The 16,107-nt window shown below is 45.3% G+C and overlaps 2 protein-coding genes across 2 annotated transcripts in view; one reads left to right on the top strand and one right to left on the bottom strand.

Moving 5' to 3' along the window:
* The window catches only part of PMEL (premelanosome protein), a 330,809-nt gene that overhangs the window by 289,740 nt on the left and 24,962 nt on the right, over nt 1-16,107 (top strand). The gene's annotated exons all lie outside the window — the stretch shown is intronic.
* Nucleotides 705-14,718, bottom strand: CDK2 (cyclin dependent kinase 2). The gene is made up of 7 exons (XM_056853736.1): nt 14,561-14,718; nt 10,894-10,971; nt 9,842-9,965; nt 8,483-8,653; nt 6,880-6,981; nt 2,128-2,331; nt 705-962 (listed from the first exon to the last, which is right to left on the bottom strand). Exons 1-7 carry the CDS (start codon nt 14,674-14,676, stop codon nt 858-860), a joined length of 900 nt encoding a protein of 299 aa, XP_056709714.1. The 5' UTR covers nt 14,677-14,718; the 3' UTR covers nt 705-857.

Here is a 16,107-nt window from a genome sequence, read left to right as displayed (position 1 = left end):
AAGGTGGATATTTTCTTTTAAGTAATTGGTGCACCTATCAAAAAGGATTTAATGAAGAATTTATTTGACTGGGTTAGAAGGCCAATTGATAATCACCAAAGGATGAATTTGGCAGTCAAGCTCTTTTCTGAAGTTCTCTTCTGTGCCTCAGCCAGCGAGCATCACAAGCTACCATCACCAGGAAGACTGCTGAGCTATCCCATCATTGGTGCAAAATTAATGCTGCAAAAAAGTCCTTAGCCCTAGAGTAAAATTCCTTCCAGCTCATGAACAGTGGACAGTTAAGTGCCTGAATCTCACTGAAGACCTGACCTGGAAGGGAAAATTTGCTAGCACCAGGAAGACGGCACTCCACTAACAGGCTCCCATCCTGTATTTAAAACCTACCCATTGTCTGAATCAGAAAGTCACTTGCTAGAATCAAGGTAAGTTGATCCTTGCACACAGGCTGAAGTGTGCTAGCTGCCACTACAGGCTTAACTCTGGCCCATCCAGTTGAGGAAACAGCAGCAAATGAGCTTTGTGATATGCCCAGTCCAGAAGACACTGCATTGGCAAAGAGGAGGAGACAGAATTCCTGGGGAATAAAAACTTCTGAGGAATGTAGCTGTCATTCCTTCAGCAATCAGAGTTCTTGCAGTTGATGGATCTGGTGTCTCATCTCGTGCAAGCTGGGTTGGGAGCCCCAGCCAGTACCATAAAAGGATCCAGGTATAAAACTCCAAAAAGGTAAAGGCTATGGCAAATTGGACCTCCAGTACTCCATGCAGCTCTAAGCTAGGAAGTTAAGTGCAAGCAACTGGTGTGGACCCAAGAAAGGGCATGTTGCAGAATCCACAGCAGGCCATAATCCTGTCTCATAAGCGAAGGTGTGGCACAGCTTTGGTAACATCACGGAAGAAGGGGTGGCTGAGCGCAGTCTTGGCGGAGATCCTCTTATTGGGGTCATAATGCAGCATTTGCTAAAGAGGAAAAGGAGGGGAAAGTTACAGGAACGGACAATCAACATTTTTTGTTCTTAGGAGCCCCAAAGGAAGACTTGCGGGAGACAAATATTTGACTGCATTGGGGAAAATAAATGTGGTTGAACGCCTTAGTTTAGCACCAAAGGCAGAAAGACTATATGCCACACAAAAATGACACTGCCAAGGAAAGCAGCAAGGCAGTGAGCTCAATAAGAGTGAAACCAACAAGTGTTCAGGAGGACAGGCAAAATTGCCACTGCCTGATGGTGTTATGGTTTTATGTTGCTACCTAAGGACTGCTGGGTTCTGAGAGAGTGGAACTTGAGGGACAACTCATGCTCAACACCTAACAAAACAACGCTTGATTTTACTGCAGAAAACTATCTTGTGACATCTGAGGAAAACAGCATGACACGAAATGCAAAAGAAATACTTTTGTCTTTGTGGTCCTTTGGCCACAATAAGTTTTTTCAGTCACCCAGCACCACTTCAACCTGCTGTACACAGAATCTGGATGGTCAGAGATGCAGTTTTCCAAACTGTGTTTATTAGTAAATGTGGGTAACCTAACCTGTGCAAGGGACTAAAAGTACACCACCACCAGACTGATTTCTCCCTAACCACACTACACAGAACCAGTAAACTCAAGTTTTTCTTAAAGAAATAAAATGGTAAACTTCGAGACCAAAAGGATGCAAAAGGTAAGGATGAAAGAGTGCAGGTAATATCTGGAGATATTTCAGAAATCAGGACTCATTCATGCAATTTCAATCCTCCTTATTTCCTACCACAGAACCCAAAGGCATCTTATACAGGAGATCTCCCATCCAGGCACCTACTGGCCCCAGACCTGCAGCAAGATGGCAGCACTGTGTTTCTCCCAACCTTACTCTAGAACCCAAACAGGAGTCAGATTCTCCGTATGCAGGAAGCAGCTTCAGCATCCTGCCACAGCCAACTGAAGGAAATACATGCAAATATGCTTCAGTCATTTAAGCTATGCAGAATCCAGCTTTTCTGGATACAGAAAATCCTGGAACCTGGGGAAGCTGGCTTAGTGAGCAGTCCCATTCCACTAGGTCATGCAGAAACTTAACACCGTATGCCACTTCCTCAGAACTGAAGGGCTCTTGTCCCTTCCCCACACTGCCTAAATACTCACTGCCAGAAGTTTCCTGCCCTCCTCATCCAGGGGTGGCACCACCTTACTGAAGTCTTGCCGGGCCCACTTGGGAAAGCTGGGTTTGTAGTCAGGCATGGACGTGACCCCGGGCCACACGGTCTCATCTGGAGTGCCCAGCGTGCGGAAGATGCGGAACAGCTGGTCAATTTCTGAGTCCCCAGGGAAAAGAGCTCTCCTGGTGATCTGTTCAGCAGGAGAAAAACAGATCAGGGCCGTGGTTTAATGTGCCACATCTGAGGGTACCTTGCTTCACTCACCCATCCCTTCTTATGTTCGCAACAGATGCAAAATGACTGTGTTTCCACATATCCAAGAGTGAAGCAGTGTTGGAAGGAATTTTACCATTATTTGCCAGTTATACAACACTTTTAGTTTGCAAACATAGGCTTCCAAGCATCCCTTAATTTGTTTTTGAAAGGTCCCACTTACAGCTGGGGAAACAGATTCAGAGATAGTAACTTGCTCAAGACACAATTAGACCATGAAAGACAAGACATCCAAGTCTAACCAGATTCAACCATATCCACCAAATGTATCTTAGAGGCTCAGAATAGATCCAAGGAATCCAAATTCCATCGCTCTAATGTATTATAGCCCCCACTCACCCACAAGGCAATTGTTTCCTAAGGGTATCCACATGCATGTACCTCTCCATTAAAGCCAGAGCTTCTCTAATCTGCGCCCTAGTAACCGGCCACCTGGACTACTGTAATGTGTTCTATGTGGGGCTGGCCTTCAAAGTGTTTCAGCAAAGAATGAGCCAGGATGCACAGATTACTCCAACTTATGCTCATCTCTGCTGGGTTCCAATTTGGTTCCTGACATGATGTCAAGTGGCACTGGTTATCCACAAAATTCTAAATGACCTATCCCTCCCCACCTTTTGATACAATTGTCAATTTTTATGTATTTGAAATGTTTATGCCTGACTTTTCTCCACAGTGGGGACCCAAAGTGGCTTACAACAGCGTTCTCCCCTCCTTCATTTTGTCCTCGCAACCACTCTGTGAGGTAGGTTAGGCTGAAAGAGAGTGACTGGCCCAAAGTCACACAGCAAGCTTCCATGGCAAAGTAGGGATTCAAACATGAGTCTCGCAGGTCCAATGCTAACCTGAGCCTGACTTGGTTGGGAAAGGGCGGAGTATAAATTGAATCAAACAAACAAATAAATAGCCACTATACCATGCTAGAATGCAATCTTATGCCAAGATCTCCATTAACTGAGGTTAAGACAAACATTTAAGAGTCCATCTAGATCAGTATTGTTTACTCAGACTGGCAACAACTCTCCATGGTCTCAAGCTGAGAAAGGTCTTTCCCACTTTGCTACCCAAGATCCTTTTAAGTGGAGACGCCAGGGGTCGCACTTAGGATCTGCTGCACGCAAAGCGTATTTGCTACCAAGGAGACATGATCCCTTTCCCAGTCACTTAAGGCACCAAGCAGCTCTTTCTTACTGGGTAGCCTGTACTGCCTGGAAGGTCCACCTTACACCTTCTGTGCCTGGCTTCCACCAATGGGCAAAGGCATTTTTATATCCATAGGTCTTCCCCGGTTACTGAACTGACTGCTGCTACCTCTTGAATTCTGATTAATTTTAAAATAATTTCAGGCTGCTTTTTAAGGACACCTAAAGCGGGTTTAAAAGATGAAAACACAGAGAAATAGCTCACAAATAACCCCCTCATGATACCTCAAGGGGGAAAAGCCAAAAAATAAGCACAGAGACCAGCCAAATGTAAATTGAAATATCCATGCTTTATATTCCTTGTAAAAGATGGATAAATATCAAGGGGCAGGGCATTCCAGCACATGAAGAACTACAGCAGCAGAGGCACCTACATTTTTACAGTGCTTTCATTTTGTAGGTCATTTTGAGCACCACTATACAGAAAAGCAGCAAAACAAGAATCTCTGTATTTTTAATAATGATAAATGTATCGAAGGTGCAGGCACCTATCCTTGCCAAACAAAGAATGCAGGGCATTCCAACACACAAAGGGTTAAGTAGATTTCAAGGAAAGGAATGCTGGGCCAGAAAGCTCCCTTGGGAGTCCTTCCACGGCCCCCTCCTCCTTGCTGGCTGACGCACAGCCCCTCTGCATGTGACACGGCTCTTTGGAATACAAATATACCCACACAGCCCAAGGGGAGGGAAGTGGCCTTCCCAGAGCCTCAGTTCAGGCGTCAAAGGGCAAGCCCACAACAGATCTTGTCTGTTTCCCCCTTCCCAGTTCTATGAAGGCTTCTGCTCCAGGGAAAGGTGATGACACAAGCTGCTTCCTCCCCCATAAGGCTATGCCAAGTCAACTGATTCTTGTCAGCAGGCCTTCACAAGGGAATGGAGTGGGGAGCACTTGATCTGGACTGATCCCACTTCACACACACAAATTCATGAATGAAGAGTCAAAAGGCCAACGCATGCCAGAGCACCACTGAGCTTACAGCGTTAAAATGTGCCAAATGGGGATGACATTTTTGAGGCTCAACAACCCACAAATGCACTTATTAAACCGTAGACTAAGATGAAAATAGCTAAATAGTAATTAAAGTAAAAATAGATTAAATCAAAGTTATTCACAAAATAAATTATATAATAATCTGTTCTGTATGAGGAGAGTTGGAAGTCGATTTCTGTATTGTTTTATATCTCACTTTTTCTTTTTGTATATTATGTTTTTTATATATTTTGTATATTTTGAAATATTCTGTAATATTCTGCATATTTCAATAAAACTTTTTTTAAAACGCACCAGTTATGTAAGCCAGGCATATCTACGTGAATCCATTCAAGTTGCCTTCTTTTTAAAAAAAATTGGTTAAGTATTCATAAGTGGTGTCTGAAATTGTTTGGGTGATCCACTTGTGTAACAGCTGCAGAGATACAAAGCAGGGGCGTGGGGGAAATCCTGCCTTTTCAACTAATGAAGCACAGAAAGGCATAGCTGCCCTTATAATGAACCAGACCAATTGTCTCTCTAATCCAGGTCTTAAACATAATAAAACTACTCATTCGACCCAGTGGCCTTGAGCAGGATCACACTGATAAAGTTAAAAACCAATCCTAACAGCCCGACTCCAGACTCGGACTCATTTATTTATTCATATTATTATATCTTACTATAACTTGGGGGGGAAACTTTGCAACAAGCCAAAGTGCCTTTTGTTCAATGCTTGCTAGGAACACTCTCAGTTTCTCTTCAGTAGGTATATTTGCGTTCCCTTGAAGCAGCAGCAAAGTCGATAATTCTCTTATATTGGAGTGAATCACACATTCCAAAAGATAACAATGCTCCAATGTATCAATTCGCCCCGACTGACACAAACATAAGCTATTTGAGGAAGGAAGCTTCTTATAGCGACCATCCATTACCTGAGAAGGTATTGGGTTTAATCTGGCTAACATGAACAGTGAAACTGTTAAATATTTTAAGTATTCAGGAAAGATATGACAACCCTAAATTAAGGGAGGAGCAAACTCTACGTGCTTTTTCATAAGAGCTCAGAAAATCCAGTTCAAATGGCTCAAAATCAATTCTGGGTATGTCAAGCCTGACTGATATCTCAGATCTGTGACCAGGGGAAAAAGCTGTGCTCTGGCCTGCAGTAGCTAAGCCTTGAAACAGAAATTGACCAGACCCTTTTTTCAGACTTTTCTTCTTTTTGTTGATGGCATTACTGGGGGGCGGGGAGCCTAGCCTTACAACTAAGTAAATAGGGTAACATAGAAAACTGACCTCCCCAAAGGAAAAAAAAAAGCTGAATCAGGAAAGCAATGGGCTTGGTTTGAGTGTATGCCCACTGTGCTTTCCTGTGTGTGCATCCCACTTTCAAGTAAGTATGTCCTTTTAGCTTTCCCTTATAGTGTATCACATAGCTCATTTGCAGGAGTCATCTGTTTGCCTTGTGAGCACTCTTTTGCACAGAGTGTCGCACACTACTTGTGTAAATCTTGGTTTCCATTGGGAATGGTCTGGTAGATGGTTGGGGGTGTCTTGAGTTGGGGGCACCGGACTAGATGGTCCATTATCAGGATTCTAATAATACAAAGGTGAACTGGTGAATCCTTTCCCCCAGAGTTATATCTAGAAAGTACATGGCTCAGATAGCTGTCTCTTTTCATAGCAATCCCCAGGTTGTGTTTGTGTGTTTTTTAGTGTCAGGAAGTAGACCCTCACAGGTCAACAGGAGATCATCTGCTTCATATTGGCATTTGTATTGATACACCACCGCGGTGTAGTGGTTAAGAGCAGTGGTTTGGAGTGGTGGAGGCTAATCTGGTGAACTGGATTTGTTTCCCCACTCCTACACACGAAGCCAGCTGGGTGACCTTGGGCAAGTCATGCTCTCTCAGCCTCACCTACCTCACAGGGTGTCTGTTGTGGGGAGGGGAAGGTGATTGTAAGCCACCTTGATTTTGCCTTAAGTGGTAGAGAAAGTCGGCATATAAAAACCAACTCTTCTTCTACTACTACTTCTCTTCCCACCTCGTTACCATGATAGTGGATTCACGTCTTCCCGCCTCGTTACCAGGATAGTGGATTCACGTCTTCTACTTTTCTCCTCCAAGAAGGGTTTTTGACATTGGCCCAAAGCCAGAACTCTGCTAGAGCCTAGAGCACAACAGACCCATGGGTTTTCTGCCCATCGCAATCACCTGCCTGGTACCAGGCCCATTCCATGACGACTTTGCTTCCCAATACCTCTCCCACTTCCCTAAAGGGTACGTACCATTTCTGCAAAGATGCAACCCAGACTCCAGATGTCTACAGCTGTTGAGTAATATTTGCAACCAAGGAGAATTTCTGGAGCCCGATACCAGAGGGTCACCACCTAGGGTAAAAGAGAACATAATTTATTTTTCAACTGTTCTGCTCAAGCAGCAGTTAGATCACGAGCTCCTCACTGCCACTCTCGGCAGGCAGAGGCACACAGAGTAGAGCTTGTGAAGAGGATCTTAATTGGCTGGACAGACCTTTCCCAGGTCAAGGTCACAAGCTATTTTGAAGAAAATCTACTTTCCTTCTTCCTTCCCCTACTCCCCCCCCCAAAAAAAATTTTTTTTAATCAGTTTTTTCCTCCCCAACTATCAACAATTGAAAACGGGATATCTAATACTATCAACAATTGAAAACGGGATATCTAATTGCCATCCTGTGCTACTAGATCACTACCTTCACTTTCACTTTCTTCAGGTTTAAAAGCCCATAAGCCACACACCAAGAAAATATTTAAGACTTAAAAACAACAGCAAAGAAGAATTTTGCCACATCAGCCATACACGCTTTACAAAAGCCACTCAGAAATCTTTATTTATGGGTATCAGAAGTGGCTGAATATTTTAACAACCGTTTTGCAAGAAACTTCTCCCTGGCAACAGTGCGTTTGGAACAATAAAATAAAACATGCGATGACAAATCAACAATTGACAAGGAGCAATCACAAAAATGTTGTTCTAGAGAAGTGGTTCTCAAAGTGGGCAGTACCACCCCCTGGGGGGGGCGGTGGGATTACCTAGGGGGGGACTAAGAGGCAAGGGGGCAGCAGGGGAGTGCTAGAGGTGGGCTCCTTCAACTGTGTTGTTGGATAGGGTAGGGGGTGCTGGGGTTGAGTTTGTGGAACCAAGAGGGCAGTGGCCCGAAATGTTTGGGAACCACTGTTCTATAGGAACCCCAGCAAGATGCCCCTTCATCCATGCTGTAGGTAGCACATTACAGTGTGCAAGTATATATGACCATCTTAATTTAGGTATCGTCAGCATATAAAGATAGGATGGGAAGTGATCACTACCCTTCATGTTCCAGATCTTAACAAAAATCTTAACAAAACCACACTTTAAATGTCGAAGCTGTTTCACAGCCTTAGCTTGTTCATGCTCCCAAGAATGCTCAGCACAACTTGCTCTCAAGCTCGCCTTCTGTACTCTCTCTCTCTCAACCACAGCTTCTCAATGACAATCCTTGATGGCTTCTGAATTACTTGCTCGTTCAAATTTATGAAAAAGCCATAGCTTACAGAATTCCACTCTAACCTATAGGCTGAGAGATAATTCTATTCCTCAGAACGCAAAAAAGAACTCAGAGGTCTAAGACTAGGTTCAAAATTCTAGGACAGGTTGTTGCAGAGATCCCAGTAACACGCGTATGGGGAAATGTCATTCCATGTGCCACGCTGTGGATCTTATCAGCTTGGGGGTGATAGGGCAATCAACTTGATAACAAGGATAAGGAAATCTTGGAAAGGTTATGATGTGAAAAGCCCATAGATGAATGTTTCCTCCATCAGACAACAGACTAAAAGCTCACACAGGAAGTAGGACCTTGAAGATGCTCACCTCGTGGGTATAGGTTCGCACTGGCACACCAAATGCTCGGGCAAGCCCAAAGTCAGCCAGTTTTATTGCTCCCTCAGCATTGATCAGCAGGTTCTGTGGTTTGAGGTCACGGTGGAGCACACGATGCGAGTGACAGAAGGCAAGGCCTTGCAGAAGCTGGAACAGGTAGCTCTAGTGGGGAGGTACAAAAGGGTTGAGAAAGAATAGCCACACAAATCAGAAGGCTAGCTCTCCTACAGGCACAGCCTCGACATAGGCTGTTACCGCACTTGTATTCCCAGCGATGTATTGAGTTTGAAAATGTTGTAAAAAATACTGTTTGCACTTTCTATGTATTCCCAACGATGTATTAAGAGTTTGAAAACGTTATTAAAAATACTGTTCGCGCTTTGTTTGGCCCCTTTAGCTGTGAAGACGACTTCCAACCATTTATAAGCCGTGGTATCCAAAAACCCTTTTAAAGCGATGTTTTTACATTTTCAAACTCTTAATACATTGCTGGCAATACAAAGTGCGGTAACCCCCATAAAGAGCTGACTGGTACCAAACCAAGCACCCTCTAGTCACCTCGGTCTTCTACCTGTAGCCACTTAAGGTGACTCATTAACCCTGACTCCATTCCCATCATTATCTTCATTTCATCATGGCATTTTTAAAATGCATGTAATGATGGGAGGGGATTTAGGTCACATGTGCCACAACTCTGAATCACCCTAAGTGGCTACATGCAGAAATCTCAAGTGGCTAGAGGAGCTGTGTTAGTTTATTGGTTTATTTTGTGTTTTGTATTTTTATTTATTTTTTACATTTCCCTTTGGTTTTTTGAGTTGTCTGAAAGCATGATGGCAGGGTTTGTGTTGGGTTTTTTTTTTGTTACAATCATGAGGACTAGAAACCTGGGGCACAAGCCCAGGTAGTACTGCAGCCAAGGGAGACGACTGTTATATGGATCAGCAGAACAATCTTCAGCCCATAGGGTCACACAGATCTCAGTATGTTTGAGAATGTCCACAAAGGGAGACCAAGATTAAAATGTCATGAAGCCACGTGAGCTCCCACCCTGATCAATATAAAAATGTTATTCAAAAGCAAACCAGATCAAGCTTTTATTCATGCCTACTGATAAGGGATCTATGTATGCATGTGTGGGTGGCCTAAATGTGCTCACAGTAGCTCTTGCAGGTGCAAGAACTTCCTCGTTTACTTCAAAGTCAGAGTCAGCCCTGTGTGTGCATTCCATTCAGCACGCAAGCCATGCTCAATGCTGAAGTAAACAGGAGAAGCCAGCGCATTTGTGCTCTTGAAACTAGCATGTCCAGGGCCCAAGAAGCATGTTATTTTCCCTCTGCAGCTGGTCACCTTGATAAGGGGCAAGTCTACACCACTGATGGAAGTTGAAGAATCCATGAACTTCTTGAGGTCCTGATTCAGAAATTCAAAAACCAAGTAGAGCTTGTTCTCAGTGTGGATCACATCCAGCAACCTGGGAAATCAAGGAAAGGGACAGAAGGACAAACAAAGAGGAGTTTGATAAGGAAACAATGAAGTGAAAGGGCTAATGCACTAATAACTGCAATGTTTGAATCATCCAGGAAGAGACTCAGGACGCTCACAAAGCCTTGTATCTCTGCGATGAGCAGAAACCATATTACTGAGAAGGGAGATCAGCGCCTTTTCTGATTGTTACAATTCTTCTTTCAAGCATTCAGGGTCGGCAGCTATCATATATAGGTCACTGGATGGTTAAGATGATTGCTGTGGGCCTCACAACATGTTAGGCTTTTCTATAGGATGTCTCTGGGTTCCCTACTGACGTTCTATCAGATATCAGCAGCAAGTTCACACTGGGAACTCAAGCCCCAAGCTGGGACCCCCTATTCAGTTTAGAACTGTAGCACACAGGGGAAAGGGCTTCAGCTTTCCCTTTGGTGCCTTTTTCCCAACCTGAAATGACACTGGGGGTGTTATTTGCCCCACTGGGGAAACCCACAGGTATCCTATCAGTAAACATATAGCCCCCTCCCCACCTGAAGGAAGTAACATCCCTCTAGGACTGTTTCAGGCCAGGAAAATGGTACCTGGTGGGGGTGGCACTAAAGACCCTTCTCCCCCCAGTTCCAACCCAGACTGGGTCCCCTTTGGGCTTAGGAACCAAGTTTCCTGTAAGGAACTTGCAGCTGACATCTGGCTGAAAGTCCTTGGGGTGGACCCAGGGACAACACATGGAAAATCTAATGTGTAGATAGCCCCTCTTTTAGATTGGGCTTTCCTATGTTGTTGAGAGATGGAAGGTGTAGAGCTACATCTTTGTAAATGGACTGCAACTAACCGCACCCAATCTCTAAGCAATGAGACTCCCCTATCTACTTTTCCCAACTACTTTCTCTGCCAACTCCTCTGCAGTCCCTTACTTGACGATGTTGGGGTGGTTCAGTTCCTTGAGTAGGGAGATCTCCCGGATAGCTGTGCTTGGAACACCTTCTGTCTCCCTGTAAACAAAAAGGGACGACAATGAGAAAAGAGAGATTACGTTGCAAGACTGAGCTAACCAAGACTTTGCTCCAGTGATGCTAAGAGGTACAAAACCGTACAAACAGTGAATGAAGTTGTTTTATAATATGGGAAGCCACTCGACAAAGGTATACTGTATTGTGGTTTTGCCCAATTCGCTCTGGGGCTTCCAAATTAATCTTCCTCTATAGTTAGGCTGGCAGTTATAGAGTAGAATTCCTAGCACCCAGGGCTTTTCCGCCAATGGGCCGGGTTCCATCTGGTACAATGACAGTACTGCTTGCTGAAATAAATTTTCCCATCTCTCCACTCAAGTCTGAAGCTGCGCCAGGGGAGTTTAGTGGGCTTTCAGCATTAGTACTGGGGATGGGGGGGGGGGGGGAGATTAGCCAAAACAAGTCTCCTTTTTTCACTGGTACAAAACATGGTTAGTATCCACCCCAATGAAAGATACAGTTTGTTGATGGCATTGCTGTGTATCTCAACTAGAAAAGTAACAAGACTTTGCATATGCATTGTCTGTATAGATATGCCTATCAATACTAAACCTTTGGTTGGAGTCACAAGTACTATCTTAACCCAGTGTAATGACCAAGAACCCTGGAAATGTTAGGTAATGACCAAACATTCAACAACATTATGTTTCTTAAAATCATGAGACATGAATGCAGTAAGTGAGGGAGGAGATCTTGATATCTGTACTTCAGCTAGTAAAAAAAAATGAAATGTGCCATGCTTTCAACATAACATTCACAACTTCAAGGACTAGTTGCTTAAAAAATTAAAATCCAAATGGTGGAGACATAACAAGCACAAACTTTTAAAACTACATATTACCAACAGACTGGGTTTCCTCTTGTTTCGCCAACAAAAACATTAGGCACATTGGAAAAAACTACTGCAAATAGTGTTGATAGTACCACGTTCTTCCAATGGGTCAGCTTATTTCTGAATGCCCATTTAAGCTAATTAATCTATTAGCAACACCAGTGCTAAGTCCTCACTGATTTCCACACTGTGAAACTGAAATCTCTTTTGGCACAAGAGTGCATAAGCTTGTGGGTTACACAACTTCTTGTTAACAGAAAAGGTTACCTATTCCTAGACTCGCACACTTTGGTCAACTAAAGACAGCTGTGTCGCTACTTTATATCTCTTAGGCTATGGGATCACTGTACGATATGTTTTTTAATTAGAGGAGTTCACTATACAACATGTCTTTTAACAAGCTTGAACAGCTCCAAAATTATGCAAATAATTCCCCACTGAGGCCATTCTGGCCCAGGATAATGGCATGTGGGGGACAGATGTCCCCCTCATGCATTGGTCCCTAACTGAATCAACCACCTGGAGGCTTTAACAAGGACGCTCCCTGCAGCTTCTGTGTGGCTGCAGCGAAAATGAGCTGGATCCAGGTTCCCCAGACCCAACTTATTAAAAAACCTATTGTGCAGATTGGCCCTTCAAGTTAACCTATCAGTATCAGACCGAGAAATCGGGTGGGTAGATTTTGCCAAGACAAATTTTAGTCCCATCACAATATAAGTAGACACCCTCTAAACCAGGGGTGTCAAACATAAGGCCCACAGGCCAAATCCGGCCCCCTGAGGGCTCTTATCCAGCCCACGAGCCAGCTGAGACAGCTACTCTCCCCACTCTAAATCTGGGCTCACGAGGCATGGCCCGACTCAGCCAAGTGACATTTATGTCATATCCAGCCCTCGTAACAATTGAGTTCGATAGCCCTGCTCTAAACGAACTGTGATGACACGCAGTAATGAAGAACAGCTTGTCTCTGTGAATATACAGAGGCTGTTCCCACCAACACACGTATGGAATTCAATAGCTGTGTTCCAATGCAGACTGCAATCTCCTTTTTAGAATTCTGCCATTGAGTTTGTACTGCCCATTTACTCCTTATAGTTATTCACACTACTTGTACGCTTGAGAAAGGCTGGCTAGCCCAGGCTTTCCAAATGTATACAGCTAGACCTTGCTTTGATATCTAATGTCCCAGCACCAAGCCATTTTTCTACTCCCCATAAGACAATAACAAACAGAAGAGGCAGAGTCCTTGCTCAGATAAACTACACTGGGCAAATACAATGGAGGAAAGGAACTATCTGATCTTTACGAGGAGGTTATCTCTTGCCAACAGCATATTCTGAAATTTACTTGGAAAGGGCTCAGGCATCCTTGCCTGGCCTAGCCCCTGATTTTAGATCCATGCAACCTGGCAAAAGTGGCCCAGTAATGGAGAGAAGAGAGACTATCTTTATGCACAATACATAGAAAGGCAGCTGATTTTCTGCCTGTGGGTTGCGTGGCAGTAGAACATTGGCATGGTCAAAGCCAGACTGGAGCTTAGGGAGGGGCCGTGGCTCAGTGGTACAGCTTCTGGCAAGCAGAAGGTGCCAGGTTCAATCCCTGGCATCTCCAGTTAGGGACTAGGCAAGTAGGTGATGTGAAAGACCTCTACTTGAGACCCTGGAGAGCTGCTGCCGGTCTGAGTAGATAATACTGACTTTGATGGACCAAGGATCTGATTCAGTACAAGGCAGCTTCATGTGTCCCTGGTATTGAGCATCACAAGCTACTTCTGAAACCTCTCAGGGGACCTTGAATCTCTTCCATCTTTCAGCGGTTTGAATTGTAGACTGAGGAGAGCAGCTCTGAGCATGTGCAGAGTGACTTTCTTTGCAAGCCAAGCTGCCTGAGAATTCCCTTCGCCGTCTTTTTTTCAGAGCTTCCCCCCCCCCCCCGCAAAGGCCCTATTTCGTTTCTGTTACCATCTACTCTGCCAGCCGTCTACGTGCTTGAAGCCGTCTACCCTGCCCTGGGGCACCCTGGCACTACCACTGAAGGAAAATCATCATATCATTAAAACAGAGCACGTAGACACGGAGACGGATCCAGTCGCCCCCGAATCCCTTTCTCAGGGCTTCAACAAGCGCTAAAGGGTGGTGGGGAGAGAACGGACCCTCGCTCGCCAAGATACGAACTCTCAGGGCTATCAAGCCATGTCCGCCAAGCAAAACAGGAGGACGACAAACTGGCAGTCTCGGATTACACATGAACACTTTCCCCAGGTCCCTTTGCTCGTCAGCCAGCCATTCATAATAAAGGAGGGTGGAATAACAGCAGCTGTGCAGCACCTTCGAAACAGAAAGGTTAATTCTTGGACGATGTTTCATGGAGTAAAACCACTCTGTCAAATGCATGGAAGGAAACACACACACACCCCATTTGTGCACGGGAGGTTTTGCCTTGGATTTGCCACTTTCATTAGAGGCACATTTTCCAAAACTCTGCACGGGGGCTGATTTTTGAGTTTTGAGAATTTGGGTGGGGAAAATGTGCCTCTAACGAGCGGCAAATCCAAGGCAAAACCGCCCGTGCATAAATGGCCCGAATGCGAAGAGAGGCTCCGATTATTCCTCGTGCTCCCGCTCAGCCGCTTGAAGCAGCCCCAAGTCCCCGCCCCCCGCCAGCAGCAGACTTTCGTTTGGTTTTGGCGGGCGGGAGATAGGTCCGGGGGGGGGGGGGAAGGCCGGCTGAGGCACTCACGTGTCCAGGCGGATTTTCTTAAGCGCCACCACCTCGCCGGTGACTTTGTTCTTGGCTTTATAGACCACGCCGTAGGTCCCCTCCCCGATCTTCTCCACTTTCTGGAAGTTCTCCATGGAAGGAGACGCGGGCAGCGACGGGTCCCAGCTTGCCTTGGAGACCCCGGGAGGTCAGGGAGGAGAGAGGCGCCGGGAAGAAGGGAGTGAGCGAGGTCCGGGCGGGTGGCAGGGCCGGCCGACGGACGCCGCGGTCAGGAAAGGCCGGGGTCGGCCCCGGGCCCACCCGGCGCGGACGGCGCGGTGCGTCGGTTACTCGGCGGTTGCTTTTTTTCTCCCCCCGCCCCTCCCTTCCCCGCGCGCGGAGACGCCAAACTCGCCACAAAGCCGTCGCCTCCAAGTCCCCGCCTCCTTCCCAACCGCTTCCCGCGTTCCCTTCGCCCCGCCTACCCTTGCATCCCATTGGTTCCGACGCACGTCACGAAGCAAGCTGAGGAAAGGCGGGAGGAAAGGAAGGGCGCGGGAGTCTTCTTAAAGGGGCCCGAACTTCCACCACCAAAAGTTACAAGAAGAGATCAAAAAGGGCAAGAGTCCAGTAGCACCTTAAAGACTAACAAAAATATTTTCTGGTAGGGTATGAGCTTTCGTGAGCCACCGAAAGCTCATACCCTACCAGAAAATATTTTTGTTAGTCTTTAAGGTGCTACTGGACTCTTGCCCTTTTTGACTACTGCAAACAGACTAACACGGCTACCCACTGTGAAGAAGAAGAGAGACAGTATTATTGTGTTTTGATATTGGGGGCGGACAAAATGGAGACGGGTCTGCAGTGACTGTTTCGGCTTTGGCCTTCGTCAGTTGCCCCAGCTGGATTTCAAAAGAAATATTTTTTGTGCTGGATTATATTTTGCCTGTGTGCCTGTTTGTTTTTCACAATTGCTTTACATTTTACATTTTGTTTCCTCGAGAAGAGTTGCGATGAGAAATGCTGTCATTAACTGCCAGTGTAGCCCTATGTAGAGTCGCTCTAGTCCGAGCCCAGAGTAACTCTGCAGTGGGGTTGCAATGTCAGAATCATAGAGTTGGAAGGGACCACCAGGGTCATCTAGTCCAACCCCCTGCACAATGCAGGAAATTCACAACTACCTCCCACAACCCACCCCAGTGCCCAGAAGATGGGCACTTACTAACTGGGAGGCCATCATTAAAAATACATTTTATAATTTATTGTATTTACTTTTTAATTTCATTTACGTGTTTAAAATATTTATTTATTTTACGTACCTTTCTTTTATTTCCGTGTTTAAAATATTTACATACTGTTTTTCTGTGATACACAGCTTCAGATATGTAAATACCTGAATACCCTTAAAACATTCATATCAACAATCAATGGATTCAATCAACAGCAAGTGTCAGAGGCTGCCTGACAACAGATTCAGACTCTGACGAAAACCAGATCCAGGGGCAGAGTCCTCCTTCCCCACCCACACTGACAGAGAAAACAGCTGATGAGGATGTATTGCCAAGACAAACCTTAAAGTCACCGGC

Source organism: Euleptes europaea, chromosome 1 (genome assembly GCF_029931775.1).
Source record: "Euleptes europaea isolate rEulEur1 chromosome 1, rEulEur1.hap1, whole genome shotgun sequence".
Classification (NCBI taxonomy): Eukaryota; Metazoa; Chordata; class Lepidosauria; order Squamata; family Sphaerodactylidae; genus Euleptes; species Euleptes europaea.
Note: the sequence above shows the minus strand (reverse complement) of the source record. Positions and strands in the feature narration are given on the sequence as shown.

Excerpts from the sequence above, each read along its gene's own strand:
- CDK2 (XM_056853736.1), bottom strand. The coding sequence starts at position 14,676 with ATGGAGAACTTCCAGAAAGTGGAGAAGATCGGGGAGGGGACCTACGGC. Across the intron at positions 8,654-9,841 it reads TAGACTTGCCCCTTATCAAG|AGCTACCTGTTCCAGCTTCT; the intron begins GTGACCAGCTGC and ends CCTCCCCACTAG. Across the intron at positions 6,982-8,482 it reads TGCGAACCTATACCCACGAG|GTGGTGACCCTCTGGTATCG; the intron begins GTGAGCATCTTC and ends CTTTTACCCTAG.